The sequence below is a fragment of the Propithecus coquereli genome, unplaced genomic scaffold, assembly GCF_000956105.1.
Source record: "Propithecus coquereli isolate 6110/MARCELLA unplaced genomic scaffold, Pcoq_1.0 Scaffold113, whole genome shotgun sequence".
Classification (NCBI taxonomy): Eukaryota; Metazoa; Chordata; class Mammalia; order Primates; family Indriidae; genus Propithecus; species Propithecus coquereli.
In genome coordinates, this window is record NW_012135303.1 from 3,942,075 (window position 1) to 3,953,731 (window position 11,657).

The following is an 11,657-nucleotide window of genomic DNA, read 5'->3' on the forward strand; positions in this document are numbered from 1 at the left end:
GTACTGCACTCTAGCCCTGGTGACAGGGTAAGACTGTGTTTCAAAAAAAAGAAAAATTAATTTCAACCTTTGTACGTTGAGCAAAACTAGCAAACTACACAGGAACTTCACTCAATCTTTTCCTTCATAAATATCTGGGCATACAATGGCTGTAGCCATTGCCAAATAGCTGTGATCAAACCCTCTATTATTCCTGGACTCAAAATTCACACAGACACACACACACACACACACACATACAAACGCTTAAATACAGAGAAGTATATTTTATATCGTAGACGGCACACACAAACAAGTGTGCACATGCCCTGCTTGGGAGATGTGAGTCAAGGATAATTGCACTCCTGCTGTCTGTATGTATCCATGACTCACAACCACAAATGTGCAGGGAGCCCTATAGAGCTTGCTGGAGGCCTCTAAAAAGAATGTTCCTGACTCTAAAGTTTAACCTTGCACAAGCACTAAGTAAAGCAAAATAGTAACATGAAACAGACTACAGGCCCAAAACTTAAACATCAAACTCTACATGTTCCTGATGAAGAGATTTCATCAATAGTGTTTTGTCTGGCTCACGCCTGTAATCCTAGCACTCTGGGAGGCCGAGGTGGGAGGATCGCTCGAGATCAGGAGTTCAAGACCAGCCTGAGCAAGAGCGAGACCCTGTCTCTACTAAAAATAAAAAGAAATTAGCTGGACAACCAAAAATATATAGAAAAAATTAGCCAGGCATGGTGGCGCATGCCTGTAGTCCCAGCTACTTGGGAGGCTGAGGCAGAAGGGTTGCCTGAGCCCAGTTTGAGGTTGCTGTGAGCTAGGCTGACGCCATAGCACTCTAGCCTGGGCAACAGAGTGAGACTCTGTCTCAAAAAAAATAGAAAAAAAAAAAACTAAAAAATAAATAAAAATACAGTATTTTGTCCAACAGAACTCAGAGCCAAGGGCTGGCTGCCTGCTGCTGCGGACACTATGAGGCAGTGAGGGGAGAATCAGCTCTTCCCTCAGAGGATGCATGTGAGAGGGCACCGCCAGTCTTGAGTTGCTGCTAATAAAGTCAGCTGGAATAAGGCGCGAAGGAACTCAAGCCCTGTTATTTCCATTGAGGGCACTGCCCCAAGACCCTGTCACCTAAAGGCCTTCTACGCGCCTTCACACAAGTAGATTTAAATGGCTGCACACATACACATTCTGCTTCATCTTTCCAACAGCTAACATTTCCTCTACAGATAAGGCCGAAAAACCTAGCTTGACGTAGTGTCTCAGAGCAAGGCAGTGGAGAGGTGAAATGGAAACCCAAGGCTCTGACCCTCAGACCCTTTGCTCCTTCCTGTGCACCTTGCCACCCTTCCTGAGCAGAGGACTGCTCAATGGCCAAAGGCTTGTGTATCCAACTGGACAAAGACTGTAACCACCAGCCATTAGCCCTGACTTGCAGGCACAGTGGCTTGGAAAGATCATCCTGACACATGCATTCGACTTATTTCCTCAGTCAAGCTACATTCAAATCCATGTGTGACCAGCTATACCATAACAGGTTCTTATGAACTTCTTACAGCAAATTTACTGTAAATGAATTTGACTTTCACATAAGTAACGTCAGGCACCCCTGAGAGTTATTTGTCTTCATTCCCTGACATCTTTTATGAGCACCTGCAAATCCCAGGGAACGTTCATGATGTCCTGTGATGTCCCGTGGCGTTCCAGTTCACGTAAGTGGGAAATAAGACTCCGCAAGCAATGACTGGCTAGAGGACTGTGAGCAAGTTGCTGTACCTCCCTGGGCCTCAGCTTCCTCGTCCATAAACGAGGCCGTACCCACAGGACCTTCAACCACCCACCTAAGTCTAAGCTCTAAGGATTCAAAATGTGGTTTCAGGAATTAAAAAGAAAAAGTTCCTCTTGAAATAAAAAGAAAGCTCAAGTACATAAAATTGTTCAAAAGCCTTGATTTAAAAAGTATCAAGGCTGGGTAAGGTGGCTCATGCTGTAATCCTAGCACTTTGGGAGGCTGAGTTAGAGGTTCAGGGAGCTATGATGACACCCCTGCACTCTAGTCTGGGTGACAGAGCAAGACCTGTCTCAAAAAAACAAACGAACAAAAAAAAAACCAACGCTTCCATACAGAGCTACTCCCTCAAGGCAGAGCCAGGCATTCCTCTGGCCAGAAAGGGCCCAGTGATCCTTGTGAACAGCTTCGGTCCCTGAGGCAGCCTCCTTCCTCATCCCTTCGGCCAGAGGAGCAAAGTGTATTAGTGACAAGGTGGGACTGTTGACTGCAGTCCACACAGCACAGCTGCAAATCCTGGGACTGTCCAGCCAAGAAAAGGTGCTGTTCTGGACACAGTCCTGGTTCAAGCTTGTCTGAAGCCTGTGTTACCCATTCGTGGGTTTCCAGATGAAAGAGGCAATAGATTCCCTCGTTTGCTTTAGTGAGTTTGAGTTCAGTGTCCTGTCACCAGCACCAGAAAGGTTCTGACCAACATGGAATTTGACTTTACAAAAAGTCTCCACCTCAGAACTACGTAGTGTGTCCCTCTTCACCCTGAGCTGCCATCTTCTTAGAGCCAAACCTGCTCCCATCTGAAGAGAAACAGTTCGAACCCCAGAAACTCAAGAAAAGGCCACCGATACGTAAACCAAGGCGAAGTATTCTCTCGTCGGGGTACACACCCAACCAACGAAAAACAGCTCCTGTATGAGCACCTTCCTTACACTAAAGCAGGCAATGGGCTGAGCACAGACCAAATTTTCACTTCCTAGATGTGCAAAAGAGAAGCCTTAGGAAGGGGGACAGCAGAGGAAGGTAGGTGGAATGTGGCCTCACAGTCCCATGTACAAGGCCATGCAGAGGGGACACAGAGCTGTAACTAAGGCAGGGGGGCTGTGCAGAGAGGAAATCTAAGCTCAGTCTAGGCTAAGAATGGTGGTTCTTTGAGTTCAAAGGAATCTTAAAATAATCGTGGTTCCGCTTTGCATTTCACAGATATGTAAACCGAGGCCAAGGATTCTCTCTTCAGGGTACACACCCAAAACCAAGGTAACAATCCAAGTCTTCAAAAAAGAAAGTTTTATAACATTTAGACTTGTCAAAAAAAAAAAAGAAAAAACAGAATTGACTGTGTCTGAAAACAGGGTGTTTCCTATCACGAGAAGCACAGGTGGAGACCAGCTTACCACCCACCACTGATTGCTGTGCGGGGTGGGAGGTTGCAGGACAAAGCCACAGGTTCCTTTCAAGTCTAACGGCCGATGAAGACTCTCTGCTACCACTGAAGTGCTCCAGGTGGCGCAGGGAATACTACTTTTTTTGTTAGTGTGTTGGCAGACTGGGGCATCTGCTTCTTTATTCCACGGATGTCCGCTTTTCGACTCACATCATGGTTGACAACAGTGAGGATGGATAAGATGTCTTCGTGTCTGCAGACAGAGAGGAAAACTTTTCTCAATCAGAAGGTAAAAACCACACACTAGGTCTTAGACAGATACCAGACACCATATATCAGGTCTTAGATAAATATGTGGCAGATACCATGTTACATTAATAGTGCCCTCTCCATTCTTGGTTTTGGGAGAGATACAAAGATAAACAGGACACTTAAAACACTTAAAGACATAAAATATTGATGGAAGAAATTGAAGAGGACACTAAAAAATGGAAGGATATCACATGTTCATGGAATAGAAAAATTAATCTAGTTAAAACAGCCATACTACCCAAGTGTTCTATAGATTTAATGCAATCCCTACCAAAATACCAATGACAAGCCAGGTGTAATAGTGTGCCTGAAGTCCGACTACTCAGGAGGCTGAGGGGGAACAATCACTTGAGTCTAGGAGTTTGAGGCCAGCCTGGGCAACAAAGTGAGACCCTATCGCTTCACAGAAATAGAAAACATGATCTTAAAATTCATATGGAACCACAAAAGACCCCAAGCAGCAAAAGCGATTCTAAGCAAAAAGTACAAAGCTGGAGGTATCACACCATCTGACTTTAAAATACACTACAAAGCTATAGTAAACAAAACAGCATGGTACTCGCATAAAAACAGACACACAGACCAATGGAACAGAATAGAAAGCCCAGAAATAAATTCACATACCTACAGCCAACTGATTTTCGACAAAGATGCCAAGAACACACATTGAGGGAAAGACAGTCTCTTCGATAAATGGTGCTAGAAAAATTGGATATCCACAGGCAGAAGAATGACACCTACCTTTCACCATATGCAAAAATCAACTTAAAATGGATTAAAGACTTAAACATAAAACCTGAAACTATGAAACTACTGGAAGAAAACATAAGGCAAGCACTTTACAACATTGGGCTGGGCATAGATTTTTTTAAATAAGACCTCAACAGCATAGAGAATAAAAGCAAAAATAGACAAACTGGATTTTATCAAACTAAAAAGCTTTTGCACAGTAAAGGAAATAATTAACAGAGTGAAGAGATAATCTATAGAATGGAGAAAATATCTGCAAACTGTACATCCCACAAGGGGTTAATAGCCAGACTATAGAAGGAACTCACACAACTCAATAGCAAGGGGGGAAAAAGCCAAATAACCCAATTTAAAATGGGCAAAAAAACCTTAATAGACATTTCTCAAAAGAAGATAAACAAATGGCTAAAAAATATAAGAACAAATGCTCAACATGAGGGAAATGCAAATCAAAACACCAATGAAATATCACCTCACTCCAGTTAGAATGGCTATTATCAAAAAGACAAAAGAAAACAAGTGTTGGCAAGGATGTGGAGAAAAGGGAACACTCACACACTGTTGGTGGGATTATAAATTAGTATGGGAATTATGGAAAACAGTATGGAGGTTCCTCAAAAAATTAAATATAGAACTACCATATGATCCAGCAATCCCACTACTGAGTATACATGCAAAGGAAATGAAATCAATATTCAAAGATACCTGTGCACTCCATGTTTATTTCAGCACTATTTACAACAGGTGAGATATGGAATCAACCTAAATGTCCAACAATGGAGGAATGGATAAAAATGATGTGGTGTATATACACAGCGGAATACCAGTCAGCCATAAAAAAAACAATGAAATCCTGTCATTTGCAATAACATGGATGAACCCAGAAGACATAATGTTAAATGAAATAAACCAGACACAGAAAAGAAAAAAAAAAAAAAACACGTTCTCACTCATATGTGGAATATAAAACAAAAAAGTTCATATCATAGAAGCAGAGAGTAGAACAGTGGTTATGAGCGACTAGTGAGGAGGAGGAGGGAGGAAGGGAAGATGGGGAAAGGTTGGTGAATGGGTACAAAGTTACAATTGTACAGGGAGGAATAAGCTCTGGTGTTAATTTTTTCCCAATAGATTTACGGGTTACACGTGGAGTGTTGTTACATGGATATATTGTATAGTGGTGAAGTCTGGGCTTTTGGTGCACCCATCACTCAAATAGTGTACATTGTACCCAATAGGTAATTGTACATCCTTAAACCCTCTTCCACGCTTCCCTGAGCTGTGGTATTCTATTGCACAGTGGGGCAACCATAGTTAACAGTAAAGTATTGTATGTCACAAAATAACTAGAAGAGAGGCTTTTGGAGTTTCTCACCACAAAGAAATGATAAATATATGAGGTGATGTATACACTAACTACTGTGATTTGATCATTATACAAAGTATATGTATCAAAATATCAAATTGTAGCCCACAAATATGTATAATTACAATGTATCAATTAAAAAATAAAACACAAAAAAGACATTTCTGGAGTAGCAAAAAATAGGCATTGCTTAGTCACGCTTGCATACCATCTCCTTTTAATAAACTGTTAAATTTTTTTCAATAATAATAATGAGTTAAATATTCACTTACATTTTTATTATGTGTCTTCCCCTCACTGGACTGTTAGCTCCATGGAGAGGAGATAACATCTCTCTTGTTCACAACTGCTGCAGCCCCTAGTACCCAGTATAGTGAGCACATAGTAGGCCCTGAATAAATATTGCCTTGTTCCCAAAGCCATACTCATTGGCCTTTGATGGCTGTGGCGGGGATGCAGGGGTTGGTAAAGAAGAGGGAAAAGTTGACTCAAGGCTCCAGTCTTGAATTCCCAGAAGAGCACGGTGGCCATTGCTAGAAATGAGGATTGAGGAGTAGGAGCTCCTGGAGAAGGCTGGGAAGATGAGTTCAGGAAGATGCATACTGAATGTGAGGTCCCAGGGCAACACAAAGGTAGGATGTCTGGCAGGCTATGAATGTGGCTGGCTCAGGCAGTCATTCCTTGGTCCAGCAAATTTTTATCAAGCCCAACAACATATCAGATACTGTGTCAGGTGCTGAGGATATAAAGCTGAATGAAACAGGGTCTCTGCCCAAGAATTCAGAGATGAGTGGACCACAGATGGCAATATGGAGACCTTTTCATGGAGGTGCCAGTGGCCTCTAGGTATAGCTAAAGCTGCCAAGAGGGGAGTGGCGGGAGAGAGAGAATGAATGTGCAAGTGCAGAAAAGGGGGTCCAGGGAAGAACCCTGGTGAAGGCCCATTTCCAGGGTACAGAAAAGGAGCATGTGGCAGAAGGGAAGTTGTCAGTGGCAAATAGAATGCCAAAGACAGCACATAGGTGCTCAGCAAATATGAGTGCCTAATAAATTATAAAGGAAGGGACAAATAAAAGGCCCCCGTGCCTTTGTTCATGCTGTCTCCTCTGCCCAACAAGTCTTTCACCCTGATTTTTTGCCTAACATCTATTTGTCATTTCTATTAATAGACCTCCTCTGATCCTCCAAATCTGGGTGAGGTACTCGTCCTGTGCATTCCCATAACACCTGTGCTTTACGACATGTATTTAGCACCTGGGGATGCTCTTCCCTGTCTGTGTTTTTCTATCTCTCAAGCTTATGAGCAAGATGAGGCCGGGGACTGTGTCTTTCTTTATTCTATATCTTCCTTTCCAGGTCCATCTGGTACTCAGTACAAGGTTGTTATAAATGGAGGGATGGATGGGTGGATGGATGGATGGATGGAAAGATGGATGGACGGATGCATAGACAGATAAACGGGTAGGTGGACAGGTGGACTGATGAACAGGCAGATGGATGGAAAAACTCAGAACTCTTACCTTAGGACAAAGTTCTTCAGATGCTTACACAGAGACTGAATATACCAGCTGCCTTCCTCCATGTGTCGAAAGGATAGATAGCCTGGGACAGTGGACAGCCCAAGCAGGAAATCCACCGTGATGGGAATTCTGTACTCCAGAGGCGGGAATGTGTCCTCAGGGTTCAGGGCATCTGCTTCAATGGGCACAGAAGGTTGTATCGCTTCGCCTTGGCAGGCCTGGATGAAAAAGAGCTTAGGTTTTCCAACCAGTCCAGGGCACTGCTGGGCTGTGAAGTGAGATAGGATCTCCCCAATGGGAATGGGGACCCCGTCTGAAGAGTAGACCATCCTATCTTTCCCATGGGTCAGAACACAGAACACGAAGCAGTCCCCGTCAGCATGGCCCGGATGGCTCTTCTGTTCCTGCAGAACCTCATCCATACGCCCTTTGGTCACATCAACATGTGTGTGTACTGTGAACCCAAGCCACTGAAACACACGCTTCAGGGACTCTGCAAGAAAAGGAGGGGAAGGGGAAATAGTGAAATGAAGCAAAACAAAATAAAATGAGAAAGTGAAACAATGCTAATTAGTTCTAAAAATTGCACAGCAAATAGTCTAAAGTTTTGGATTATTTTTACTGTCGGAACAACAAAATCTTACAATGAAACTGCCTGCCTGTAGTACCCAGTGTTGTCACAACAGTCCTGAGAGTCAGCCGTGATCAGCGTTTCATCCTGTTTCACAAATGAGGAAGCTGCAGTCCCACGACTCTCCCACAGTCCCAAACTTAGCTAGTGGCGGAGCCAGAGCCCAAGCCCAGGTTTTCTTGTGTCGACCCTGTGTGCTCTCCCCAAGCCACAAAGGTGTAAATAGTCAGGGACTCTTGTCACTCTTTAGCAATTGGTGATACCCAGGAATATACAAGAGGCTCAGAAACATTTATGATATCATCCTTACATTTGTATGGATGATAAAAGTTACAGAGAGAAAATGTGAAAATAAAAAAGAATTTTAAGATCTCCAGCAGACAAAGTGAGAACCCATCTCTTAAAAAAAAATCTCCAAATTGCATTTGATAAACTATTTCAGGCTTTTCTTACCAGCATCTTTATGGGTCCCTGGTCTGTCTGGCAGGGAGGTGGAGGTAAATCTGTGGTTGTTGACAATGACACAGTGGCCTCTGTGTTTCCCATGCATCCTGTACACAGCTACCTCCTTGAAGAAGAGATACAACCACTTAGCAGGGATCCTCATTTTAGAGGTTTAAATGTTTCTAACCCACCACTCCAGTGGGTCCATTTTGAGAAAGAGCAGGGTGCATCTCTTAGTGTCAGTTTTTAAAACCATGTTTTTATACTTTAGTCTAAATCCCTTGGAATACTTATGCCACATTAATTCTAAAGTAACATATTGAAAGCTTGGTGATTCTGACCACTCTGTACTCAGTTTTGCTATTAAATTATGATCTGAATACAATTTCAAAGATTCTTTTTAAGTCCTAGAGCCCAGGACAAAGAATAAATCTCATGTGCTCTGAAGATCAGCCCCTTCCTTTCTCTCAGGATGCCACTCCTAGTGTCAGGGGCAGACAGTGCTCAAGGTCCTGGCCCTGGTTTGGAATGCCAGGTCCTGATTAAAATTCAGACTTCACCTGGTTTGACTGGAGAATCTCAATTATCACAGTTAGAAAACAGAATATGTATTTTAATATTATCAAATCCAGCATTTTTGCAAAAGCATCTTCATTTTTGGATTAACAACATGAAAAAAGCATAGGCAAGAATTTAAGAAGACAACAAAAATGTAAAAGTGTGTATTTTTCAGGTGGTAGGTTTCTGGAGTGATCTGATTCCTCCAAAAACAGAGAAAACTCTTTTGTAACTTTATTTCTGGACACAAAAGTAATATACAAGCCAGGGCAGTGGCTCACACCCGTAGTCCTAGTTACTCGGGAGGCTGAGGTGGGAGGATCCTCTGAGCCCAGGAGTTTTAGATCAGCCTAGGCAACATAGAAAGACCCCGTCTCAAAAAAATAAATACATATACAATCGAAGTAGGAATTTTAAAATATGTGCCATTATTTTTGAAGGCTATTGTAAAGAGTACGCAATTACAAATTGGCTGAGTTGGTTAGTGGAGGCTCCGTGCAACTAAAATGGCCCCTTGAAAATATGGTACATCTTTGATCCAAGCAGAAAAGAACTGGCTTCAGTGGGTTAAAAAAAGAAACTTCCCCTCTCCAGAAATAACCCACAGGGTATGCATGACTGAAAATGTAATAGCATTACTTCCATAGCCAGAGGTATGATTGATACCAAAAAAGATGGCAAGAACAGAGATAATCACAAAGAGAAAAAGAACCAAGTCAGAAACAAACAGCTCTAAGCCCTCAAAGCCACTAAGGGCTGGACCCTAGGTAGACAGCACCTAAGGAACTGTCCAGACCTTTGTGCTGGCTTCAGAATTCAGAGTGTTGGGAGATGCTCCCAGGGTGGCAGATGCTGGGATCATGGAGACCGAGGCCAGTGCACCATTTGTTGCTCTGTCACCTGGAAAGAGAAGTATGTAGACTCTTCAAATATCTTTAACCAAGCACTTAGATTTCCTTACTAATAATTTTATAATAGAGCATCTAATTCTAGAGAATTGTTTTTTCCTCAAGGCACTCCTGAGACAGAAATTCAGCCACGATTCCTTTCCTGATAGGAGAGGCTGATGTTCTCACATTCCTTTCTGCTTTGTCTGGTTGGAGACTATCCTGCTGGCAGAGCATGGGTTGGGGAATTAAGATGACATGGATCAGATCACGGATTCCTTGTAGAAAGCCTGGTTGGGTTGAGTCAGCATTTGTCTGTCACTGGTTATATAGAGTCTAGAGTCCAGGGGGATCTCAAGAAGAAAAAAAGAGCAAAAAAAAAAAAAAAGAAGAAGAGGGTCCAGGGACCCAATTTGGGAAAGGCAAAAATCAGTCCACAGCACTGGAATTAACTTAGTCATGCCTTTGGCACTGGCTGAGGATCACACTGCTCTGAAGTGTTCCTGCAAACTCCCTGGTTCCTCTGGATAACAATCTACCATAGAGAGAGAGTTGACAATGGGTTATTTGTCACATGAAAGTAACAGGAAAATGTAACATGAACGAGTTTTCTTCTCCCACTCCCAGCAAGTTTGTAGTAGAATGCACCAAGCTCTGCCCTTGACTCTGGGCATGGGTTAGTTATTAACTATGGTCAAGGGTCAGTCCTCAGGCTCAGCTCGGGCTGAGCAAGTCCCTCTTCCCCAGAACAGAAAATGCATGAAAAGGGACCCAAGCTGCAGTGGCTCAGAACACCTGTAAATTTCTTCTCACATTGGGAGAAGGTAACACTCCAGGGGAAGCCACGTCTAAACTTTGGAACTGCAGAATTCTAAGTGGAAAGAAACTGCCTTATTCTTCAGAGAAGAGAAGTGGTTGCCTGAGCTCGCTTAGGTGCACAGTGGTGGAACCTGGCCCTCGGAGGACGGGCTCTGGAGTCAGTGTGCTGGGTTCGAATACCAGCTCCACTTCATTGCAGTTGCAGGACCTTCAGCAAAGCACTACACTTCGTGGGTTTCGGTTTCCTCATCATTAAGTGGGGATAACAGTACCCTGTATCTCTAGGTGACGAGAGAATTAAATGACATAATCCCTGGAAAGCTCTCAAACAGCGCCTGGCACGCGGCAGGTGCTCAGTGATGGCAACTCTCACCAATATCATCAACATCACCAACATCACAGCACGCAACCTCCGGGTTAGCAAAATGACTGATTTCTAGGAAAGTTGTGTGTCTTGAGCTCAGAAGGTTAATTTTCCAGGAAAAAAAAAATGAGGAATGAGCTCTGATAGACTCTACATATCACAGAGAGACTCCACCAAAACCTGTTTGTTCATAAGCAGTATAGCCCAGTGGTAGATTGTGGAATATTTTCCTAAGGTCATGGTTTCTGGGCACTAAATACACACTGTCAAGTCCCTCCTCTGACTTGTCTCCCTCTGAAAAGCAGAAGCATCTGGAGCCACTCTGTAGAAGACACTTCCTCAGACTGCACATTCCGCAGTCACTGCTGCCTGCAGGCTTCAGCCCTGCCAGGGGCTCCTCTCCTCCCCACCAAGAGTGACCTCATTCTAAGGGTGGAGGGAGAGCAGCTGTATTCCCCAGAGTCAGCTATGCTGAGCTTTCAGAGCACAAACCACCCAGCCCTCCCCATACCCCATAGAAGAGATGGTATAATCCCTGCATTCATTGTTTTGCTTTGAATTAAAATAAAAAATGAATTTGCCACTAATTTCTAAATCTTTTCTATCAAGTCACCTTGCATTACTTGTTATACGTCAAATATATCTGCTTCTGCCTTACTGATCCAAGTCGTAAAAACTGTATTAGAAATACCTACCATTACTCCTTGTATGCTCATTTTGACAAGGCCCCTCCTGTTAAGAAAACAGAAAATGTATGAAATACAGGAAATTCACACAGTTAAGATGAAGACCAGGCCAGGCGCGGTGGCTCATGCCTGTAATACTAGCACTCTGGGAGGCCGAGG

At 43.2% G+C, this 11,657-nt stretch overlaps 1 protein-coding gene across 1 annotated transcript in view; it reads right to left on the reverse strand.

The window, feature by feature from the left end:
- Positions 1–3,081: 3,081 nt before the first annotated feature.
- CASP10 (caspase 10, apoptosis-related cysteine peptidase) overlaps positions 3,082–11,657 on the reverse strand; it is a 39,107-nt gene continuing 30,531 nt past the window's right edge. The window contains exons 6-10 of the mRNA XM_012655283.1: positions 11,508–11,544; positions 9,539–9,642; positions 8,194–8,308; positions 7,110–7,602; positions 3,082–3,414 (exon numbers count right to left, since the gene is read on the reverse strand). Of these exons, the coding sequence (XP_012510737.1) occupies positions 3,261–3,414; positions 7,110–7,602; positions 8,194–8,308; positions 9,539–9,642; positions 11,508–11,544 (903 nt within the window). The 3' untranslated portion in view covers positions 3,082–3,260. The remainder of the gene's footprint in view (positions 3,415–7,109; positions 7,603–8,193; positions 8,309–9,538; positions 9,643–11,507; positions 11,545–11,657) is intronic.